Genomic DNA, 25,205 nt, shown 5'->3' with positions numbered 1-25,205 from the left:
ATGATACAACACACCCAATGGGAGACACAACAGGGGAAGCAAAGCGAAACTCACACACAGAACTCCCATCACACAATAACTGGACTTGTGAAGTCTGTCTGGGGTGAGTTAACTGACTGTCACCCACACAATCTTCTACTTTAATACCATGTTGACTTTCAGATTCCATTTGCTATTATTTTTCAAACTTCAAGGAAGATAAGAAAGAGAACAATTACTTGAGTATCTAAATAACCAATGAATTAAACAAACTTCTGTGTCTTTCATAGAAGGATCATATTTTGTTCAAATGAAGCCTAGTTCCTTCTTTATTCTAGGAACCACAAAATGCAATTTGAAATACCAATTCTGAATGTTCAAGTGGGAACAAATGGTGGACATTCAGGGACCCAGATTTACTTTCTAGGTTCAGTCACTGATTCAATGTAAAAAGTAATTTTCTTTTCTTTTTCTTTTTTCTTTTCTTTTTTTTTTTGGAGACAGGGTTTCTTTGTGTAGCCCTGGCTGTCCTGGAACTCACTCTGTAGACCAGGCTGGCTTTGAACTCACAGAGACCCACCTGCCTCTGCTTCCTGAGTGCTGGGATTAAAGGCGTGAGTCACCACTACCTAGTGTAAATTTTAAGCAAAGCAACCTGTATCTTCATTCATTCATTCATTCATTTAATCCTTGCTGACGGAAGGCTTGTGTGGACAGGGCACACTACATAGGCTGGGTGCTGTAAGGAGTAGAGAAGGAAGTAATACTCATTTCAGAGTTCACCGGTTACTTCATACTCCAAACAGCTTCCTGGGGTGAATAATATTAGAACCACTTTACAAAGGGGAAAATCCCCTGAGAGGCTAAGTAACTTACTTGTTCAAGTCCCATGGGAAAAACTAGGGAATGGGGTTACATTTGGGCTTTCTCTAGCCTCTTCATTCTAACACCTCTCATGAAAGATGAACTGATGGAGGAAGGTCATTGGCTAATAAAGAAACTGCCTTGGCCCATTTGATTGGCCAGCCTTTAGGTGGGTGGAGTAAACAGAATAGAATGCTGGGAAGAAGGGAAGTGAGCTCAGACGCCCTGCTGCTGCAGTCCAGAGCAGACGCGACGAAGCTCCGACCCAGGATGGAAGTAGGCTAGAATCTTCCTGGTAAGCGCACCTTGGGATGCTACACACATTGATAGAAATGGGTAATCAAGATGTAAGAATTAGCCAGTAAGAAGCTAGAGCTAATGGGCCAGGCAGTGTTTAAATGAATACAATTTGTGTGTTGTTATTTTGGGGCAAAGCTAGCCAGGCGGCCGGGAGCTGGGTGGCAGAACGCAGCCCGCTGTTCCTACAACAATGAACCAGATGCAGTAGGGGACTGAAGGAGGCCACAGTGTGGAAGACTAGGATACAAAGAGCTAGAATAGGTCAAGCATGTGACAAACGTTCAGTCATTGTGCTGTGAAGAACTGAAAGAAGTTTCTGACAAAGAGTATCATTAAGTTTAGAAGTAAACGACAAGGAGAATCTTCTCACAGAAAATGCAAGCATGGCTCAAATGTGTCAATAAAGAGACAATAGTATCTATAAAATACAAGGGCTGGACAGATGGCTAGTGAGCATGGTGATTGTCATGCAAGTATAAAGAGCTAAGCTCAAACCCCCAGAATCCACAACAATCTGGCACAGTAGCCGGCATAGCCTCTCAGAGCAAGAGGAGGGCAGAGACAGGAGGGTCCTTGGAAGCCCTGGGCCAGCAGCCTGCACGCATTGCAGTGCTGAACAAAAAGACTGTCTCCAACAAGATGGAGGATAGGACCTACACCCAAGGTTGTCCTCTGACCTGTTTGTATCAGTGAGGCAATCTCTTGACTCTTGTTGAGATATTTGTTTTTGTTTCCTACTTTGGACAAGAGCTTTCTCAGCATAGAGACTGACTTTGTTCATTTTTCAGCTGCAGAATATATATAAATAAAATATTTTTATTATATTTCATAATATAATTTTGTTTCTTTTATAGTATATAAATACATAATTTAAAACTGTGTGCACATATATGTGCCTGTTTGTGTGAGTGCACTTGTACATACCACCATCACACACATATAATTTAAATAATAAAAAAATCTTTAAAGAAAGAAATGAGGAAAGAAAAAAGGAGGAAGAGCAGGCATGAATTCACTGTATCAAGAAAAAAATTAAATACAGGAGTTTTTCCTTTAATTCCAATAAATGAAAGAGGACTCCACAAAGACCTCCAACAGGAAATAAAGCAGTACTGTAATCTACAAATGTAGAGCAGAGCTGACATGGGACTCCCCTCTGTATGCTGTGAACGTGCTTTGTTACCACTGGTTAATAAAGAAGCTGTTTTGGGACTATAGCAGGGCAGAACAGAGCAAGGTGGGAATTCCAAGCAGATAGAGAAGAAAAGAAGGCGGAGTCAGAGGAGATGATATGTAGCTACCAAAGGAGACAGATGCCTGGGAACCTTACCAGCAAGCCACGAGCCTCGTGGTAAAAGACAAAATAATAGGAATGGGTTAATTTAAGATGTAAGAGTTAGCTAAAAATATGCCTAAGTTATTGGCCAAATAGTGTTATGATTGATGTCGTTTCCAGTGTGATTATTTTGGATCTGGGCGGCTGGGAATGAACAAGCAGCCTCTACCTATACAAACCCAATTAAAATGCAAGGGGAAATCATAAAGAAAGTCAGATGGAATAGAAAAGAAAAATCGCACATGTTAATATTCATGTTTCACAGCTAACAGAAAGAGGAGACTCCCCAAAATGAGAATCCAGAGGAGACTATCATTTTCCCATGTATTTGAATCTGGGCTACATCTTCAATGATCACTAAACTAAGACATTTGCCTTCTCCTAAGAAGTCTAAACTGATTCTGCCCTACAAACAATCACATCTCAGCACTGATGAATCACCTCAAACTTATAAATATAAAATAGTCTTCTTAAAAGTTGACAAAGCTTGGTGTTGTAGCACAGGGAAGGCTGAGGCAGAGGACCCATGTGAGTTTGAGGCCAGCAGTGTTACACAGCAAATTCCAGATCAGCCTGGTAACCTAAGACCCCACCTTTAAACAGAGCAGCAGCAGTCATGGTTGTCTCACGGCAAAGGGTACTAGGAAGACTTAAGAAGAAAGCTCGGTGTTCATTGCTGATAAGAAGTGAGCACCCCGTGTTATTGTCAGAAGGTCTCCTTTCACGGGGAGTAACAGAGGACTGGATACTGACCTTAGAGGGAACTTCACTAAGGGCAGAAAAGAGTAATGAGCACCCCCCTGCAGTTATTTAACATTCTTCTGCAAACTCAACTCAAAGCAGGAAGACAGAGATGAATTATGAATACTGGAAAACTCCTCTAAATGATTCCACTTAGAGGCAACCACTATTGTCTAAAAGCCTGGGCAAGGGACTCCATATGAGAATTGAATCATACTATTCAAATACAATCAACCGCCTCCCATCAAAACAGCAATAAGGGTTTGAAAAGATAATGAGGATGAATATCATTAACAATGCAGCGTACTTCTACTCGGGAAGAAGCAAGAGCACTACTGGAACAGTGAAATAAGTATTTGCCTAAAAAATAAAATGGGGTTGGAGAGATGGCTCAGAGATAACAGCACTCGCTGCTGCCCCAGTGGACCTGGGTTTTGTGTCTAGCATCCACATGCCAGCTCACAACCATCAGTAGCTCCAGTTCTAGAGGATCTAATGTCCTCTTCTGGCCACTGTGGGCACCAGGCATGCATGTGGTACGCAGGCATACATGCAAACAAAACACTCATACACATAAAATAAAATAAAAATAAATAAAAAAATAAGCAGGCTGAGGAGATGGATTAGTGATGAATGAACATGGGAACCTGAGTTTAGACCCTCAACACCCAGATAAAAGGTTAGGCATGGCTGCATGAAAGCTAGTAATCTCAGCACTGTGGGGTTCAGTGAGAGGTTCTGTCTCAAGAGAGTAAGGTGGAAAGTCAAAGAGCAGGACACCTGATGTTCTCCCCATCCAAGTGCACAGGCAAACACACCTAACACACCTAACACACACACACACACACACGAAAACAACTTACAATTTTTGCTTTTGTTTTTGGAGACAGGGTTTCTCTGTGTATTCCTGGCTGTCCTTAAACTAACTCTGCAGGCCAGGCTGGTCTCAAACTGAGTACTCCCGAGTACTGGAACTAAAGGTGTGTACCACCACCACCTGGTGAGCCTTACAACTTTAAAAGTCACATATAGCCGAAAGTAATACAGGAGGATGTTTTTAAAATCTTGAGCTACTGGAGACATAAAAAACAAAAACAAAAAAGCAGAGCCTCCAAGTGGCTCAGAGGGTAAAGGAACCTGCTCTCAGGCCTGACAACCTAAGTTCAATCCCAAGGAGCTATCTATTGGAAGGAGAACTGATTCCTGAAGGCTATCCTCTGACCTTCATTAAATAAATAAATAAATAAACCCCAAACCTCAGGGGCAGGGGAGATGGCTCAGTGGATACAAGGGCTTGCTCTGAAAGGATGAAGACTTGTAAAAAGTAGAACTTTTGTGATTAGAGACAATCAAATCCTGGCTAGCCAGTCCAGCTGAAAAACCTAGCTTCGGGTTTAATGAGACACTGTAGTTAGGAAATACAGCAGAGTGACAGAGGAAAACAATATCCTGTTCCGGCCACCACATGCCTGTGCACACTCACATATGTATATCACACACATGAGAGAGAGAGAAAGGCAGGCAGGCAGCCTTTAGCACCAAAGGTAACACATAGTGAAGAAAAATGGACAAATTTGCTTACACAAAAACTAAACCAGGCCTGACAGTGGTGATGCACGCCTTTACTCCCAGCATTTGGGAAGCAGAGGCAGATGGATCTCTGTAAGTTCAAGACCAGCCTGGTCTACAAAATGAGTTCCAGGACAGCCAGGGCTATACAGAGAAACCCTATCTCAAAAATCCAAAAAATAAAACCAAACCAAACTAAACCAAAAAAACACCCCAAAATAAAAAAAACAAACAAAACTCCAAAACAAAAAACTAAACCAGAAAGGTGTGGTGATACATGCCTTTAATTCCAGCACTCAGGAGGCAGAGGTAGAGGCAGGAAGATCTCTGAGTTCCAGGGCTACATTGAGAAACCTTGCCTTGAAAAACCAAAGACTAAACCAAACCAAACAACAACAACAACAACAAAACAAACACACTAACTAACTAAACTAAAGGCTGGTGAGATGGCAAAGCAGATTAAGGTACTTGCTGCTAAGTCTTAAGACACGAATCCAAACTCCAGGGCCTGCATGGTAGGAGAGAAATGACTCTATCAGGCTATTCTTACCTCCACAGGCATGCTGTGGGACACACTGGGACATGCACACCTTTCCTTTCCCCACTAGACTGTATCACAAAATACCATATATAGGGGCTGGAGAGACAGCACCCACATGGCACTTCACAACTGTCTGTAATCCGGTTCCAGGGGTTTTGACATCCTCACACAGACATCAGCAAAACCTCAATGCATGTGAAATAAAAATAAATAAAAATTTAAAATACCATATAGAAAAAGAAAAATGTATTAGCAGAAACATGTATGAGCAGTTTGTCCCAGTTAATATATTTATCTACAATGAACTCACGAAAACATTACAAAAGAGATGAAGATCTTGGGGCACCCCACAAGCATGAGAGCTGAGTTTGAATCCCCAGAACCAATGTCAAGCCAGGCAGAGTAGCATGGTAATGTCTATCTATAATCCCAGTGTTCCTATAGCAAGATGGAGAGCAGAGACAGAATACCTTTAACTCTAGGGTCAGTGCATGAACAGATTCTATCTCAAAAACAAGGGGGAAAGCCTTCACTGATGTGCACACAGGCACACATGCATATATGCACACACACACACACACACACACACACTGGGGGTGGGGGAAGGAGGGAAAGAAAACAATAGAAAAAAATCAAGGGACAAACTGGCAGCCCACTAGTAATAATAACAAAGCAGTTATGACCCAGGATGCAGAGTGCTTGCCTAGCATGTGGAAGTCTGGGTTTAATCCTTAGTTCAATAAAAAAAAGAAAAAGAAAAAGAAGAAGAAAGAAGGCTGGAGAAGCACACACCATGTTCTCACGAATCTTACCTTCTCTTGAGCGTCTCTTTTTTCTTAATCCTTGAGCTCAGACCTATATTAAACTATCTTCACCAATTCCTGACTCCCCCCTGTAGGGATAAGCCCCGCCCATTAGGGGGCGTGTTCGCCTCGGGCTAATGTTTACTGATAAATCTGCTGGGCGTGATCCCAGCAGCCCCTTTTCTGCTTTCCTGTTCTCTGTGGGGAACCTGTGGTCCTGTAAGTCTATTTCCCCATTAAAGCTGTATATATTTTTATAATCTGTCTGCATTCATTTATGCCGTTAGACCCCCCAAAAAAGAAAGTAAAAGAAAAGGAAGACTGGGAAATGTTTGCTTTCTAAGCACGTGGACCTGAGTTGGATTCCCAGAACACACAGGAAAAAACAAATAAACAACAACAACAAAACCAGGTGTGGTGCAGGGGTGACAGTCTGTGACAGGATCCTGTGAAAGCAGGAAGACCAAGAAAGAGCTCAAGGTAGCCTAGGCTACAAAAGACTGTCTCAAAAGGCAAATCAACAGACTGGTAAGGTGGTTCAGTAGCTAAGAGCAGCCAAGAGTGGGGAACTCAGCTCCAATATTATTCCTAAAGTGGAGCAGCAAAGATTTTGTGAGTCTATTTTAAAATGTCACTACTTGCTTCTGGAATACTTAGAAAAACATACAATCTGAAATTTTTCTAAAATTTTACAAATACACATCTGCATACCTACAAGCATATAAACTTGCATGCCTGACTGGCAAAACATACCTCCAATCAGCATAGCATGCCAGCCACACAGGCAGCATCGCTCTGGACGGGGTAACAAGCCCTGGCGTCCAGATTCACTCTAGGTGTTCTAAACTCACAGCACCGGGAGCACTCACTGGCGGTAAACTGAGCAGACAGGAAACGGCTGCACGTTGCAGCGCGCTCACACAAAGTGCCTTCAAAATGGAAAACAGCCCAGGGGGAAACCTGGAGGTGTTCAAGAGATTAGGTATGAGAAGGAGAAAGCCCTCTTAGCCTCAACCGTACACAGCAGCTGTGGTAGCACAGAAAGCTACGATTTAAAAGGCAAGGAGCCCAGTCATAGGGGTTCAGTGTGGTTCAACATATGAAGAACTGACCAATCATTAGTGGCTAAAACAAGACTGAGCCACTCAACCCAAGTTCCAGGTGCCTACAGAAGCTCATAAGGCCAGCAGCGTGTTGCCACTCCTTCCCCACCCACACTGGTGTGGGCAGGGCTCGAAAGCAAACCTCCGGCTGTGGCACAATCAGCAGAGCTGACACTAGGGCTGAGTGGTGAGGTGTGAGTAAAACACATGGGGTCCGTCCAGCCTGGAAGAGACCTGGCAGACATTTTTAAGACCAGTGTCTTAAAAATGTGAGTTGTTGTCTCTGCATTGACTCAAAGGGTGACCAGATGCTCAGTAAGGTCCCTTCCCATGTCTGTGACACTCTCATTGACTTTTAATTCGGCCAGTCAGCTTTAATAACAACAATTTAAATACTTAAGGGTAAGAATGACAACATTCATCTTCAAAGCCTGGACGGCTCGGCAGGCTTGGGAAACCACAGACAGAAGGCAGGCGCTTACACAGACATACAGAAGCCACAAAAATCAAAACTAAATATATTCAAACAAGTCATATCCTCTGCGGCCTGCTTTCTGGAATGAAGTTATTTAAAATAGACAAGCTGGGCTACTTCATCTCCTTAGAACAAATTAAATTATTCCAAATGGACTGCTTGCCCGTGTCTGCCAACTACCCCCCACAGCTGGAAACTTACTTTTTGGGTGCCAGCAGCTTGGACATTCTGCCATGTCGCTACAGGTTCTGTAGCCACCTGCCACTCTGGGTGAGTATTCGTGAGTAACTTCACAAAGGTGGATTTGCCCACAGCTGCAATGCAAACGGCACGTGTTGGGATGCTTCCCAAATCTGGGTGAAGGAGGCAGCCACTAACCTCTGCCACGAGTGCCCATCTCACGGGAGCAAGGGCCAGCTTTTCCAACTTCAAAACTTGGCAGCCATATGACTGTCAGTCTGGTGATAGGATGGGCAGCTAACCAGCTACCACAGTGAGTCCGGGCAACAGGAAGGAGACATGGCCTTTGGATTCAGGCTGCAGCTTTAATGAACCAACCTCTGAGAGGCAGGGTATCTAGTAACTGCTGAAAACAGAACCTTCACAACTGGCTGAGACTAGTGATGTGACTATACAGCCAGGCTCGAGGAACTCGAAGTTGAAGGAAAGACCATTCTGAGCCTCACTGTCCACAAGCCTAAAAACACTCGCAGAAGATTGCTTGGGATTGTCGAGCACTAGGGTATGCTGGTAATAAATTACTGGATGCATTTTATCCTCAGAGGACATGGATGATGGGCGCTAAGCAAACACACAGGAAGCTACTAATAAATCACGCTGTGCTGAGAAGGGAAATGCAGACTGCCTCAGATGCAGCTCAGCAGGCTCAAAAAGGCTCCTTTGAAGAAATGTCACCTAAGGAAGCCCTGAAGGATGAGCAGTAGTCAGGCTGAGGGTGGATGAAGGCTAACCTACACATGGCAGCAGCATGAACCAAGGTCTGGGAGGAGCAACCCCAGAAGCAGCTGGCAGGGATGTAGCATGGGGAGTGAGGGAGAAGAGTGGTTGGGGATGGGTGTGGCCAGGCAGACAGGCAGTCAAGTGCAGGCCACACAGGGCCTCACAGGTTTGAGCTCTTCGGGCAAAGGTAAGTCAGCAATGGGTTTCAGCAGAGAAATGAAAAGATTCCTTCTCAGCTTTTTATTTTTTATTGTGTATGAGTGTCTTGGCCTGTATGCATGTATGTCTGTATACCACCTGTGTGCTTGGGAGTCACACAGACCAAAAGAGAGTGTCAGATCCCCTGGAACTGGAGGTCTGGATGATTGTGAGTTACCACAGGGGTGCTGGGAACTGAACCCAGGTCTTCTGTAATAGCAATAAAACGTTCTTACCACTGAACCATCTCTCTGACCCGTCCTTCTCACCTGTTAAAGACCACTCCACCACCTGTAAGAATGGGCTGATGCAACACTTGGAGAGCAGGCCCTGCCCCTCACCAGGAGAGCATAATGGAGTCAGCCCTGTTAGTGCAGGTGAGTGAGCCAGTCCCAAACTGTAAGTGCCGGAGAGCTGTCCGCACTTCACACCTGGTGGACTAACCCTACAGCTGCCCAGGTCCAAGGACATGACTTGGCCCGCCCCATCATCCCCCCAATCTGTAATCTGCTGGATCACAAGAAGGGATCTGACCTACAGACCCAAAGCCGAGGATCCCCACGACACAGGGCAACAACAGGATGTCCAAGAGAAGCCCTAGAGAGGGCCCAGCATCGACAGTGTAGGAGAAACCAGAGGCCTTGAACCAGACCAATGACTCTTTGCAATGAACACTTGCAAGTAAAGATACATGGACAAAGGGGTTCACAGCGAGACTCACTGTGTCACACTGCAGCTTCCATGACGAGATTAAGTTCTCCCCTTTTCTTAAATTTTGTTTTATTTGGGGGGAATAGTTGGTATTGATGGAGATGATGGGGAAATAAGTAGGATCAAGATACATGATGTAAAAGACACATAGAATAAAAAAAGAATAAAGATTTTTAACATAAAAAGAAGTCTGAGCGAAAGCAGAAGTCATTAGAACAGTTAATTGTGGCTTGACTGGGGTGATGGCAAGGAGGTGGAACCAACCTAGTCCCACAAAACCCTACTGATTTCCATTTACACCTACATCTAGCACACCTCTGTCCTGAATTCTGGGTGGACAGAACCTTCTGGACACCCCAGGCACAGCTCAAATAAATATTCCCCAAATAAACTCATCCTCCACTCACCACGTGGAGCTCCCCCACCCTCCAGACCTAGAGCATGGTAACACCCGCTCTGCCAGACCTCCAGAGGCCCCAAGGCCATTTGCCAACTTTTCCTTGTTTGTTCCTTTTCTGTTTGACCTCCATATCAGGATCAGTATGGTCCCCTCTCTCACTCTAGCTGTTCTCTCTGCAACTGAACCTCCACACCGCAGCTGTGTTGCATGTGAAGTCCATCTTAAAATGCAGCCAGGACTGGGCGTGGTGGGGTACCCTGTACAATCAGAAATGCTGGGGCAGGAAGTTCATGAGTCTAGGTCAGTTGGGGTTAGACAGTGCGTATGAGGCCAGCCAGGATACATAACGAGACACTGTCTCAATACCAAAGTCCTACTGCTTTCATCAACAACAATACACACATATACATACATGCATATCTCCACCTGACACCTGGGGGTGAGCTGGCATGCCATGACATGCATATGGGGATGAGAAGACAAATTGTGGGAGTTGGAGCTCTTCATGTGGGTCCTGGGGACCAATCTCGGGTCATCAGCCTTGACACAAGAGATCTTTGCTTCCTAAGCCATCTCACCGGCCTTTGTTTTTCCTAAAAGTACACTCATTTATTTTTATGTACAATGGTGGGTGTGTGGAGGTCAGACGATAGCTTATGAGAGTTTAGTTCTCTCCTTTCACTCGGGTCCTAGAGTTGAGCTCAGGGGGTCAGGGCTGAGCCATCTTGCTGGCCCTATTGCCTTCCTCTAAGCGGGGTCTGGATACAACAGGACCTGGTCCCTCCCTATCCTTTCATGCCTCAGTTTTCCAGCTGGCCCCAGTGCCTTGCGCCCCTACTCATACCATGATCTCTCCTGAAAGCAGACTGCATTGCTCTCACGTCTGCTGGAGCATGTCCTTTACATTCCTGGTCAGTTCCTACCCAGCCGTCAAGGGTTTTCTCAGACGGCCCTCAGGTGCCAAGTCTCTGCTGACGCTGACACCTCTACACTGGGCTAGCTAATCCTTTCCGAGTGTCATGGTGTTCTAGATGTGACTCCATCATTACAATGACAACTGTTTCTCCAGGTGGAGGATAGGGCTTTGCTAGGACTGAAAACCAAAACTAGCCCCACATTCTGCCTCCACAAACAAAATATTAATTTCATTTCCCTTCAAAAAAGACCAGTCTGAAATGTGGTAGCTCCCACCTCTAATCCCAGCACCTGGGAGGCAGAGGCAGGCAGAGCTCTTTGAGTTTGAGGCCACCTAGTCTACATACTGAGTTCTAGGCAAGACAAAACTATGTTATAAGGCCTTCTCTTTAGGAAAAAGGGGGGGAAAGCCTTCAGAAGGGCCCTGAATCTCAATCTCTGTTATTAAAAGTGGTCTTTCTCTGGGACGCCAAATGGAACCAAGAAAGAGAGAGAGGGAGAGGAGAGAGTGAGTGTGTGTGACTGATCAGAAGTGCCATGTCTCAGCAGGGAGCCCACACATCAATCTGTGGCATTCATCACAGCACCCCACTCCTCTGAGAACACAGGAGGAGTACAAACAGTTTTGCAGTCACGCTCTTCTCTGTCCCACCTCCACTCAACTTTGCCTGTTCATCTTGCTCTGCCTCTGTTCTTCCCACACAGAGGTGAGTAAATGCTTTCCCTTCCCTCGCAGCTCCAGGCCAGCAGCTTAATCCTTCCTCTTCCAAGCCCAACGTCTCACCTCTAATCACAGTGACTTCTCTGGTTAGCTCCCAAGTCCTGCTACGTTGTAGAGTTATCAACAGGCTGAGGTGCTGCCTGTACTGAGTGGATATCAGCTTAAAATATGTGGCCGAGGTAGCTAATATTTAGAGTGTAGGTTGTTCAGTAAGTCTTAAAGATGGTCCTTATATTTAGGCTGAAAAGCTATTTAGACATTTAAAATGAATATTTACCTGTGTGCCATGACGTGTGCAGAGGACAGAGGACAACTTGCAGGAGTGGTTTCTCTCCTTACACCATATGAGGCCCTGGGGACTGAATTCAGGTCTGTGGATTTGGCAGCAAGTGCCTTTCCCCACTGTGCCATCTTGCCAGCTCCTGAGAACTACTTAACGTAATATGAAAAAACTAGGCATTGTGGCTCGTGCCCATAGGCTCTGCAACTGGGAGGCCAAGAATAGAGGAAAACTACTGCAAGTTGGAGGCCAGCCTGAGCTACAGGGCACATATTCCAGGCCAGCCTCAGCTATGAAGTGAGACTGTCTCATATCAAACAAATAAAAAGTTAAAAAATAAGACAAAAAGATGAAGGCAGCTGCTCTGCTGATTAGAATGGAATGATCATTAGCTCTGCTTGCATCTTTGAAAGGGAACGATGGGAAGCCTCTGCAGGCTAGGGAGCGCCAGCTGCCTACCTGAGATCAGACGGTGCCAATTCATGACAGGGCAGTCAGAACTCTGAGACTTCGAGTCAACAAATACAATGGGAAACCTACAGTTCCAATTACTGGAACAATCACTTCTGACGTTCAGGGCACCCTGTGCACAGCTCCCACCAACTCCAACCCTTCTAGAAAGCCGGCTTAGTAACCAGAAGCCAACAGCATCATAGAAAGACAGTAAACAGTGAGGGAAGGTTCCGAGAACTGTGAAAGCCTGGGTAACTCACTATGGGGTATAGCATTTACTGAATGAATACCATTGGAACTGAGCTGTGCCAGGCAGTGGTGGCACACGCCTTTAATCCCAGCACTCGGGAGGCAGAGGCAGGTGGATCTCTGTGAGTTCGAGGCCAGCCTGGTTTACAGATAGAGTTACAGGACAGGCTGCAAAACTACAGAGAAACCCTGTCTCGAAAAACCAAAAGAAAAAAAAAAGACCTGAGCTGTGCCCAGGCACCATCCACACATGTGGAATTATCACTTCAATAATGCAAGGTGTTTAAATAAAGTCTGGAGATGGTGTAAACTTCCAGTGTTGTCATCGCTACTATTCTTCCAGAGGACCTTAGTTCGATTCTTAGCATCCACATCGGACAACTCACTATAACTCCAGTCCAGGGGATCCAATGCCCTCTTTTGCCCTCAACAGGTATTGCATGCAGGCCCTGCATACACATAATTAGACAATAAAACAAAATCTTTAAAGACAAACGTATAAAAGGGTTCTCAGAGGTTTCACAGTGGGTGTGGCTCACCAAGAATACCATGACTACTGCCAGCCTCTCTTCAGATACTTTTTTCAGTCTTGGAGTTAGCATAGCTCAGAGCCCCCTGCTACTGCTATTGGTCTCACTGTGTCCCACCTCTTGGTCTCCCTTTAGAGACTGAGCTGTTGGTAAACTCCATGTTGATTATACAGGAAGTTCTTTCCTATTGCTGCACCATGTGAGGTTTTGCCTTTAAGACGGTCCTGCCTCAAACCAGACAGTTCTGCTGTGACTGCTCATCTTTTCCCAAATCATGGCCTTTTCTTCCCACAAACGGTTCTATAACTGCATGCTTGTTATAGTTAATTATGTTACAATATGATAGAGACAGAAGCTGACCTAATGCCCCAGATGCCGTATTTTCTATATTCTAAATTTACTATTCCAGAATCTCATGGGAACGTTCAAAATACACTATCACCTCTGGGCATTTTCTCTTTTGGGGGGTTAGGGGAGAGTTCAAGACAGGGTTTCTCTGTGTAGCCCTGGTACTAGCTCTGTAGATCAGGCTGGTCTCAAACTCAAAGATCCACTTGCTTGTGCCTCCCTAGTGCTGGGATTAAAGGTGTGAAACACCATACCTGGCATTTTCTTTTCCTCAATAAGACGGAAAACATGAGGGAAAAAATTCAAAAGTCTTTACTAAAGTCAGAGGGCAGTAAATATAAATAAGATGTCCAGCATATCGAAAACTTTCTTCCCAAGAAAATGTAGTCTTAGCTGGGAGTTGGTGGAGCACGCCTTTAATCCCAGCACTTGGGAGGCAGAGGCAGGCGGGTCTCTGTGAGTTCGAGGCCAGCCTGGTCTACAAGAGCTAGTTCTAGGACAGGAACCAAAGCTACAGAGAAACCTTGTCTGGAAAAAGAAAGAAAGAAAGAAAGGAAGGAAGGAAGGAAGGAAGGAAGGAAGGAAGGAAGGAAGGAAGGAAGGAAGGAAGGAAGGAAAATGTAGTCTTTATGTCAGGAACTGCATCTGCTGCCATGTGCGCTCAACCGCAGAAGCTCTCAGAGCATGCCTGCTGCTGTGTGCACTCACCCAACAGAAGCTCTCAGAGCATGCCTGCCGCTGTGTGCTCTCACCCCACAGAAGCTCTCAGAGCATGCCTGCCACTGTGTGCACTCACCCCACAGAAGCTCTCAGAGCACCTTAAAGTGGCTCTGTAGCTAAAGCTGAGCTCTGTCCTCACGGTCCTTCCTCTTCTCCAACCTTGACACTAAGCCCAGGACCATAAAAGTTCTAATCCTAAAAGCATTCTGGGAAAACTTAGTCAACAAGTGTTAAAGAAACTCAATAAGTTTATTTGGTTTCTTTCCTTCTTTTTCTTTCTTCTCATGGGAAACTATTTATAAGGGGAAAAAAGGTTTTTCCTAGCTCAGAACACGATGAGAACTAGCCCTGCTGCAGGAGAGAGCTGACTGGCGGAGCTCTCCTTCCCCACGGTGCCCGTGACTCAGCCTTCCACTGTCGCTTCCTCTGAAGCCTCCTTGAACTCTCTCCAGGGCCACTCCATCTCCAGGTAGAATTAATCACTGCCTGCTCTAGTTCACCAAGGCATTAGACTGTTATTATTTGTTCATTCTTGCCCTCTCACCAGCCAGGCTGGGAGCTCACTTCATGAAGACAGACTCCTTTCCCATGCTGGGTGCCTGGCCAGGTACTAAGAATAGAAATGGGGGGATATGAATGAGGTGACTCACAGAGACAAGAGAATCCAGTATTAGAAAGAGGTAGGTTCTTCCCCACAAGGATTCTTTGCTCATTTTTAAAATTTGATACAAGTAAAAGACACACCAGTGTGCATAAGATATCTTTTTGAATGCAGGAAAAACATGAATTTAGCAAAGTCCTCTACTGCCTTACACACAAGTCTCCAAACTGGAGGAATTTACTGTCTCCTCTTCTCACAGTAGGTCTCTGAAAGTGAAAATATCAGAATGGATTCAGATGGCCCACAGATATTATCTCATATGGCAACTTGTACTTCAAATGGGTTTGTAGTCACACAATAATGGACTTCAGGAGACAGTGGGAGACACAGATCCTGGATGAACAGAACTAGAAGACCAGCTAGGGATTTTACTGTTGGGACTTTCAGGAGTTCTAAGTGCCAAACTTTCACCTGCAGCAAACACCCGTGCCTGGCTTCAGGATCACACCCGAGCCATCCCTTTTCCTCTGTGTACCAATGACTAACTCCCACAAGGATGAGCTGGGACAGGACTCTGGCAATCACTGACTGAGAGCAAAGGCAGGACAAGACAAAGCTAAACAGGGCACTGGTGACTCCGACCCAGGGAAGGTACTGAACGTGCCATCTCAACAGCACGTAGGTGCACACAGTCAGAGTAGGAAGTTCTGCCAGCCCACACAGGATGAGTAACTCTGAGACATGTCATCCGAGTGTGTGGTGATGGGAGCCGTTGGTGACTAAAGCCAAGTCAGACGAGTCTTCCAGGTCACTCTGCTGTACCTACTCCTACCTGTCCCCTGCTCCATGCCTGGCATCTTAGTCCCATTACCAGTCTCTTTGCACTTTGGGTACACAGTCAATCTGCTCAGATCTCCTCAGTGTGTCTCACAGACTCCTCAGCCAAAATGTATCACTCTTATCTCTTCAGAACATCTCTTCCTTTAATCCATCCTCTGTGTCCTGAGTCACAATCCAAACCATAAACCCGAGCACACTCCTCCACTAACCTCTAAGAAGCCACTAAGTCCTGGCAATCTCAACTTCAGACAATCCTTTGAAGTGCCATCTCTTTCTCTCTCCATTCAAGCCTGTGTCGTCTTTCCTCCTTCAACTACAACAAACTATTTACTCTAGACCTTTCCAGTTCGCTTGTGCATTGGGCAAACTGGAAAAAGACTATGGGTCCCGCAACAAACCTGACACGGAAAGTGTCCACTCTATGAAGCGTTTGTTTATTCACTTACTGTAGCCTGATCTTCCCAGAAACTAACCTGGTTATGGCACACTGACTTCAACTTTACAGTAGCCCAGACGGCTGCCTGCTGCCAACAGGATAAACTAGCATCTACAGGTTCACCAACACCGGGCCAGTCATCCTCTGTGAACCCCTTATTCTGCCACTACCTTATTTTTCTTGTTACTCTGGCAAACTACCTGACAAAACAATCGAAGGAAGGAAGGGTTTATTTCACAGTTTGAGTCTGTCATGGGAGGAAGTCATGGCATCAGGAGGGTAAGGCAGTTTTGCATCCAAAACCAGGAAGACAGAAAGATGAATGCTGTTCCTCTGACCTCCACACGGGAGCCATGACACAAACACACAAACACAGTAGATAAATGTAATAAAAAATGTAAAAAAAAAATGCATTCTAGCAACTAGACCATTTTTTAAAAATAAACTCACTAACATGTTTTAATCTTTCACAAAAAGAAAAATTGCTGGGCAGTGGTGGCTCACGCCTTTAATTTCAGCACTCATGAGGCAGAGGCAGGTGGATCTCTGAGTCCAAAGACAGCCTGGTCTACACAGAGAAACCCTGTCTCAAAAACAAAACCCCCCGGCTGGGCAGTGGTGGCGCACACCTTTAATCCCAGCACTAGGGAGGCAGAGGCAGGCGGATCTCTGTGAGTTCGAGACCAGCCTGGTCTACAAGAGCTAGTTCCAGGACAGGCTCCAAAACTACAGAGAAACCCTGTCTCGTAAAAAGCAAAAAAAAAAAAAAAAAAAAAAAAAAAAAAAAAAAGCAACCCCTCTTCCACTTGCAGCTATCAACCCATGGCATGCTCGTCTAGGAAACATGTCAGCTATTAACCTACCCTCTGCAATTCTTCACCCCCATTCTCCTGGAATCTGGGACAAGCAGACTTTCAACTCTCCTCCTGAAACTGTTCAAGATCACCCAAATCTCCACTCAAACAGTATTACCCAATCCACATTCCCTCCCTTTAACTGCTCTGCTCGGCTTCCGGGATGTCACTGTCTTTCTTCCTCTTCCTACCTCTGCAGCTTCTCTTCTCAGTCTCCTCTGCCCACTACTCCTCATCTTCCTGACCTCTTGAGGTCCTCAGGCCACAGGACTTTCCTTCACTACAGTCTTCTGGTTTAAATACCACCTATATGTCTAGCACTGCATCTTCCACTCACAACCCTTCTACTTGGTTATCCAATAGCCGCACAGCAAACTCAAAACTCTTGAAATCCGGGCGGTGGTGGCGTACACTTTTAATCCCAGCACTCAGGAGGCAGAGACAGGCGGATCTCTGTGAGTTTGGAGCCAGCCTGGTCTACAAGAGCAGTTCAGGAAAAAAAACCCAACTCTTGGAACCACTAACACAATCTGTTCTTCCCAGACTTCTAAGACAAACTGAGCTGGGTGCGTTACTGCAGTTACTATAAGATCAGCTTGAGCTCCACAGGAGTTCAAGGCCAGCCTGAACTACAGAAGCAAGATTCTGAAGGGGGAGAGGCACACGGTCTGGGCTAGAGAAATGGCTTAGCAGTTAAGAGTACCTCCCAGAGGACCTGAATTTGGTTCCCACTACCCATGCAGGTGGCTCACACCTGTAACTCTCCAGCCTATGAGGGAACCTGCACATGCTCACACACAGAACAAAATAATCTTTAAAACATTTTTTTAAAAGGGTGGGATGGACTTCAGTGACACAAATAAAATAAGTAAGCAAACAAATACACATTTAAAATAAAAATCCAAACTAAGTCTTCCAGGCTGTCCAAGTGAAAACGACCGAGGTCACCACTGACCCGTCCAACACTACACGGCTCAGTTATCACCAGGTCCGGCTGGCCCTGCCTTAAAATGTAACCTTCACCTGGGCCCAACTTACCCTGTCACCACTGCAATGGCTTCCCGAACGACGTCTTCCACTTTCAATGCATTGGACAGGTGATGCTGCTGTCCCTCAATTCCTCAAACCACTGAACAACTTCCTGTCTCAGGGTAAAACCCACGATGGCTTCTGGGATCTACACACCCTGGTCATCCTTCATCTCCCTACCTCATCTCCCTCCACTGATTTCCTCCACCACCCCACTTCGGCTGGGATGGATTCCCTCCTGTTCACCGCACACACCATTCGATCCCCAGGTTTTCCTACTTGCGCTGCTGGGACTGAGGATCCTTAACTACTCACACGGTTCACTGTCTCACATCATCAATTACCAGCTGTAGAAAACAATCATCCTCCATCTCTCATCCTTGATCTTTCTTCATCTTCCTCATCACTGCCTTCATTGTTCACTGTGCACACCCTATAGTTCAATAGGGACCGACCCGTGTATCCCTCCCTCTTCAAATCCCACGAGTGGAGAATTTTTACATGCTCTGCTCATGGTCGTATTCTCAGGGTCAAGAACAGTGCTGGCACAGGGAAGATGGAAATAGGGTGGTTTGTTGTACGAATAAAATGAGAAACACTATCTGCTGAGGGACTGTCTTCAGCACTCCATACCTGCGGATCCCATTATGGACTGGTCTCTGTGCAGAGACCAGCGCCCTCAGAATTCAGCAATATTAAGTTGAATCATTTTGTTTCAATGTTGTTGGTTTTTTTTTTCTTTTTAATTTAAGATGCCGGACTATTGTAACCAAAAATGTTATACATGAAGCAAGCAAATGTCTGTGAGTTCAAGACCACCTTGGTTGAAATAACAAGTTCCAAGCCAGCTAGGGCTACATAGTGACTGTCTCAAAATAAAATAAAACGTCACCGTAATAATTCACAGTGCAGTTAACACGGGGGTATGGCAAAATAGTGAAGACGGGATCTGTTAAGAACTGGGCGGTGGTGGCGCACGCCTTTAATCCCAGCACTCGGGAGGCAGAGACAGGCGGATCTCTGTGAGTTCGAGACCAGCCTGGTCTACAAGAGCTAGTTCCAGGACAGGCTCCAAAACCACAGAGAAACCCTGTCTCGAAAAACCAAAAAAAAAAAAAAAAAAGAGAGAGAGAACTGGGTCTAAATAAACAATGGGTCATTTTGAAGTGTATGTCCCGAATACTGCATGTGGCACACAAAATTATCTTTAATTCTATGTAAACTGGGCATTTATTTTTATTCTTGCTAAATCTGGCAATCCTATTTTAGGAAAACAAATGGCACACTGTAGCGTCTATTTCTAGCGAAAGAAACACGCCAGTAAACCCGTACCATTCTGGGGCTATCTGCAGCTTGCGTGGCTTTTACGTCCCCATGGGTGAGTAGGCGGCCGGGTTCTGAGGCCCAATGTCCCCAAAATCAAAACCCACGGTGCACTGTGGGAGAAAAACCCTGACAAGCAGAAACAGCAGGAAGGGTGGTGGCAGCAGAAGGGGGTGAAGTGGGCCGGACTGGGGCAGGATCTGAGCCCAGTTTCCTTTCCCAGCCTGTCAGTCACCTACTCGGCGGAGGCCAAGGCTCGAAAGCCACTTTCTGGCCCTTACCGATGTTGCCTTCAATGGCGAGCCTTCGGGGTCCGCCCCCGTTGTGCATGGCCCTGGCGCGTGGCGCGTCCATGAGCGCGTTCAGAGCCAGGGAGCGGAAGGGCGCTCGGAGTCGACGCAGAAGGAAGCGACCTGCATCCATTCTAACCAAGCTCCGCGAGGCGGGCACTTCCGCAGAGGGCACTTCCTCCTGCCGTACCGCGCCTCTGACGTCAGAGGACCGCCAGGCAGGAAGTGGCTGTTTTTAGCTTTTAGCTCTCTAAGAGGCGGGGCGTGGGTGGGGAGGGGTGCGGAGAGGCCTACGGGGCTGCTCTGCTCACGTTGTTTATGGGGACCCTGTGGCGCTGTCGCGGCGTTTTGGTGTAGCAGGGTTTGCTGACCTTTCGTCGTTGTTGTTTTAATTACATTTATGTTTGTGTGCATGTATACACACACTCACATGTTTATTTGTTTACTTGTTTGTAGTGTGTGCTGAGTTCAGAGGACAATTTGCAGGAATAATTCTCTGTTTTTACTATGTGGGTTCCTGGAATCGAACTTAGGCTGTCAGGCTTGGTGGCAAGTGCCTTCGGAACCTTTGAATTTTAATAGACGAATCAAAATACATGGAGGGTTTGGGATATAGCTTAATTGTAAAGTATGTGCCTACCATGTGAAAGACCCTACAGACCCCCTCCTCAGAACCCGCAGCTAGCAGGCTCCCCGGGAGAACGTCCTGTTTGCTTGAAAGATTCTCAGGATCAGCAGCTAGCCTGCTCTCGTGAGAGGAAAACAGGATATCTATAAGATAGGACATCTACAAAGCAGGATGACTGCAAAGTAGGATATCTATAAGATAAGAGCAGGATGTCTGCTGCCAGACATCCATGCTGGGAGAGGAAAACCATTCATGCCCCCCGCCTCATTCCGATAACCAAGCTTCTGCTTCTGTAAATTGCTTTTTGCTGCCCTCTTTCCTATAAAAAGTCATCCTCCCAGTCTGCAGGCACGCAAGTCCTCCGAAAGACTTTGCCGCCGCAGGTACCTGTGTCTACCTAATAAACCTCTTGCAGTTTGTATCCGACCCGTGGTCTCGGCCTGGTCTCTGGGTCCGGGGGTCTCCACCTGAGGGAAGGTCCCTGCCGGGGTCTTTCACCATGCACAAAGCCCTGGGTCGGATCCTCAACACCATAAAAACTGTAACTAAAAATCTTTACACTTATTTATTTTGATATTTTAAGACACGGTCTCATGTAGTGTAATTTGGTCTGATCCTCCTACCACCCCCCTCCCAAGTGGTGGGATTGCATGTGTGCTCCACCTTGCCAGCTATGTATTATTTTGTTTATGTGGTGAGGGTACACGTGTGAGGGTTAGGACAACTTCTAGGAGCCTGTTCTCTCCCTCCACCATGCGGGATTCTGAGGGTCAAATTCAGGTTGTCAATCTTGGCAGCTAGTGTTTTTACCCACTGAGCCATCTTACTGGCCCTAAGTGGCTCCCCCAGAATTTGGGAAATTCTACCTGAAGGAAGAAACTGGACATTTTGAGGAGGCGAACACCATCCAGTAACTTACACAAGTAATGCTTCTCATTCCATGTAACTGCAACATGACGTTGGGCCATTATTTTTACACTGAGGGTTCAGCTTATATCCATTTCTTATTTTGACTTTAAAATAAGTAAAATGTTCATTCAAATCACTGAAGAATCTCATCGGGATAAAGTGTTGAATCTGCGATAGGCTTGGCTCCGAGGGAATGAACTATGGCATGGAGGAGAGAGGTGCAAAGGATTCAGAATATGATGTACAGCGGGAAGAGAGGAGGCAATGGTGTGACATTCTGGAACATAAAACCTCCAGTCCTACAGTGGGAAGAGAACTGTGACCCACAGAGCCAGGGAGAGATCTGAGCTGTGTCAACAGGAAGACCTGACTGACTTGTCCCGACTTCATACATATATACAAGTTAGCTAAATTCACATTTGTATATCTATACTTTTTTTTTTTAGTAGATTGAAGGCTGAGGGTGATGGTGGCAAGGTAGCTCAGTTGATATAGCGTTTGCCTGGCATACACAAAACCTTGGATTGGATCTCCAGCTCAAAAAATCCTAGTGTGATGTCATAAACCTGTAAGCTTAGAACTTGAGAGGTAGAAGCAGGAAGATCAGAATTTCAAAGTCATTCTTGGCTACACAATTCATTTGAGACCATCTTGGGACACACAAGTCTGTCTCAAAAAGGGAGAGGGGGCTTGCAAGATGACTTACAGGTGCTTGCTGCTAAGCTTGTCTGCCTGAGTGCAGCAGTCCTCCAGTTCCACATGGTGAAATGCAAAACCAACTCCCGAAAGGTGTCCTGTGGCCTCTACATGTATACCTCGGCACGTGTATGTTCTCCCCACTAAATAAATAAAAACGAAATAAAAATATTAAAAATTTAAATATGTGTAAAATTTAGGATAATCTAGGTGGGATGCTGATGGAGACTAGAGCTGCTAAATTCCACTCATTCCCACCGCCACACCAGTAGCCATCTCTGTGCGAAAATATCCTTTACATTTCTTTGCTTGAATAAATTCAGAGCTGGGAAATATTTACACACGCACACACACACACCTCCCAAATTTGAGAGGCTCTCTTTTGTCTTCAGGGTTGTTGTAAAGTTCATTGAGGAACTTGTCTGCAGATATAGGTAAATACAGACAATTAAACTCCTAAAAATTAGAGTGTGTAAGAGTTGGTTTTTACAAACTCATAAAAATGTACTGAGGACCAGGCAGTGGTGGCGCACGCCTTTAATCCCAGCACTCGGGAGGCAGAGACAGGCGGATCTCTGTGAGTTCGAGGCCAGACTGGTCTACAAAAGCGAGTTCCAGGACAGGCTGCAAAGCTACAGAGAAACCCTGTCTCGAAAAAACAAACAAAAGCGTACTGTGGGAAGACAGGTATTATAGCTCATGTCTGTGATCCTAGTACTTGAGAGGCTGAGTCGGGAGGAGAGTTGCAATTCAAGCCCTTCAATGTGAGGCTGAGGCCTTGTTCTAAAGAAATAAAGGGCTATTAAGATGAATCATGTTGGGTTTGGAGAGATGGCTTAACAGGTTAAGAGCACTTGGTGTTCTTGCAGAGGACCTGGGTTTGGTTTCCAGCAAACATGTTCTTTTTTTAAAGATTGAGTTTCACTACGTAGCTCAGGCTGTCCTTGAACTCAGTGGTTCTCAGCCTTCTCAGTGGTTTGATTATAGACATATGTCATCACGTCTTCTTTTTTATTTTGGATTTATTATATGAATTAATGAACGATTTCTTTCCTAGTTGTCTTCCAGATATCCTGATGCCATTATTAGTAATGATCTTTCTATCCTTTTTTATTATATATATGCCATTCAAAAATTAATCATGCTAGTTATGGTAACAGTAACAACCACAGTACCCTTGGAGGGAGGAGCTCGGGGTGTTTTCAGCTACATAAGGAATTTGAGGCCAACCCTGGACTACAGAAAACCTGGTATAATCTTTTTTTTTTTTTTTTCAGTATCTCTTTGGTTCCAATTCTAAATTCCTAAGAGAAAGAACCTGTGGCCAGAGGCTAGGATCTCATGGAATGACATGGGAACTGAATTCAGTTACTTTTCTTATTGCTGTAGCAAGACACCTGACAGAAGCTCGCTAGAGACGAAAGGTTTGTTTTGGCTCTTGGTCAGGAGAATTTCAGTCCCCTAGAGTGGGGAGGAATGGCAGGAGCATGTGGTGGAGACGGCAGGCGCTTTATAGTGGACCAGGAGGCAGAGAGCACAGGCAGAGCTGGGGGTAAAGCCAGGAGGGGATCTAACCTTTAAAGGCCCACTCCTAGAGACGGACCTACGTTCAAAGGCCTGCAAAATAGTGCCCTAGGTTGGGGACAGATTAAAATCATTAGCCTGAGTGATTTTAGATTCTAGCCTCTACAAGGGGTGGGTGCCCTCTCTATGCCTAAGGAAGGGCAACTAGGGTCAATTAAACTAGTTCCTCCCCAGAGTGATTAGTTCCTACTGACTGATATCAATAGGGTCTTTTTATCCCAGCTCAGGTGCTGGCCAGAGGAAAGTCGTGGCTGTTGTCTAATGGCATTAGCTCCCGTCTACCTTGGAGAATGAACTCCTTCCTGCTCCCGGCAGTTGTGAGACAGTGCTGGAGTTAATTCAGAGGGGCTGAGGCTGCCTTGCCAGAGCTCTAGCCAGGCAGCTTCCCTTCCCTCCCACCCAGTCTGCTAAGCATCTGCTGTATGTCAGGTTCCCTGCCTGGCTCTCTGAGTGCAGCTCTAAAGGATGGATTAGTTTTCAAGTGCTTAGAAATGCTGCTGTCATAAATAAAGCTGACAGCACATTAAAGACGATGCCATCATTCAAACATGTGAGACAAGTGTTCCAAAAGGTGGCTTTCTTAGGCATCTATTTTTTTTAGCATGCAAGGGGTGTGTGCAGATTCATGTGCATACAGATACGTGTCCATGCGTGAGTGCACCTATAGAAGTCAGAAGACAACCTTGGGCATGTGTTCTTGCCTGCTGCCTTGTTCAAGGCAGGATTTGTTGTCGTTTAGCACTGTGTGTGCCAGGATGTCTGGCCCAGGGGCTTCTGCGTATTCTAATGTCTCTTCTTCCATCTCACTGTAGGAGCACTGGGTTTACAGATGGGTGCTGCTGCTTACAGCTTTGTGTGAATTCTGGGGGTCCCGGCTCAGGTCCTTAGACATGCACAGCAAGTGCTTTGCCCACCAAGCCATCTCTCTAGCCTCCTTTTGAGTATTTTCTTCTTATTTTCAAATCACAGTACCTCTCTTTGTCTGCAGATAACCTGGCATCAGCTAAAGAATCTAGAACAAGGGACTGCAGGGCTGTTAAGATCACTTGTTCCATTGTGAGCACTGGAGTTCAGGATCCAGGATTTATGTAACTTGCTAAATTTGTAGGCATTCCCACAAACGTCTGTAACCATAGCACTAAGGTGGGCAAAGACACAAGGATTGCTGGGGTTTTCTGGCCTCTAGCCTAGCTTAGAAAGCACAAGCCCCAGATTCAGGGAGGGATCCTGCCTCAAAGGAAGAGGCAGAAAATGGCAGAGGATGACACTGGATGCCCTCTCTGGCCTCTGTGCACAAGCACACCCCCACATGCATATACTCACACAGATACACATTAATTCATTAAAAGTTTAACGGCCCTAAGACAGTTTTTTTTTTTTTTTTTTGGTTTTTCAAGACAGGGTTTCTCTGTGGTTTTGGAGCCTGTCCTGGAACTAGCTCTTGTAGACCAGGCGCTGGTCTCGAACTCACAGAGATCCGCCTGTCTCTGCCTCCCGAGTGCTGGGATTAAAGGCATGCGCCACCACCACCCAGCTTCTAAGACAGTGTTTTTGTGTTGGTTTTAAGTGAAGAAATAGTGATGTAGAGGTAAAAGGGGAGATGCAGAAGTCAGATGGGTATGGAGGACGGGGAGGGTGGGACTGGTCAGTCTGCCCACTGTCCCGCCGGGTGGACAGGTGGAGATTCCAGAGCATCCTTTTAGAGTAAGTGGATCTCTATCTGTCCTTGGATCCTGTCTCTGTGTGTACTGCTTATCTGTGTATTGTGTGTATAGCTTGTGCATTTTGTGTGTGTTGTATGTGTGTGTCCCTCGGCTTG

At 45.8% G+C, this 25,205-nt stretch overlaps 1 protein-coding gene across 4 annotated transcripts in view; it reads right to left on the bottom strand.

The window, feature by feature from the left end:
* Positions 1–19,735, bottom strand: part of Dguok (deoxyguanosine kinase) — a 31,454-nt gene extending 11,719 nt beyond the window's left edge. For 2 of the 4 annotated variants that reach the window (XM_057779308.1, XM_057779316.1), the window contains exons 1-2: positions 19,561–19,735; positions 7,913–8,025 (exon numbers count right to left, since the gene is read on the bottom strand). In XM_057779308.1, the coding sequence (XP_057635291.1) occupies positions 7,913–8,025; positions 19,561–19,702 (255 nt within the window). In that variant the 5' untranslated portion in view covers positions 19,703–19,735. The remainder of the gene's footprint in view (positions 1–7,912; positions 8,026–19,560) is intronic. The other 2 variants (XM_057779324.1, XM_057779332.1) reach the window with 2 other exon arrangements.
* Between the last annotated feature and the right edge of the window lie 5,470 nt (positions 19,736–25,205).

The sequence above is a fragment of the Chionomys nivalis genome, chromosome 1, assembly GCF_950005125.1.
Source record: "Chionomys nivalis chromosome 1, mChiNiv1.1, whole genome shotgun sequence".
NCBI classification, from domain to species: Eukaryota; Metazoa; Chordata; class Mammalia; order Rodentia; family Cricetidae; genus Chionomys; species Chionomys nivalis.
The sequence above is the reverse complement of the archived record's forward strand: the minus strand, read 5'-3'. Positions and strand labels throughout refer to the sequence as shown.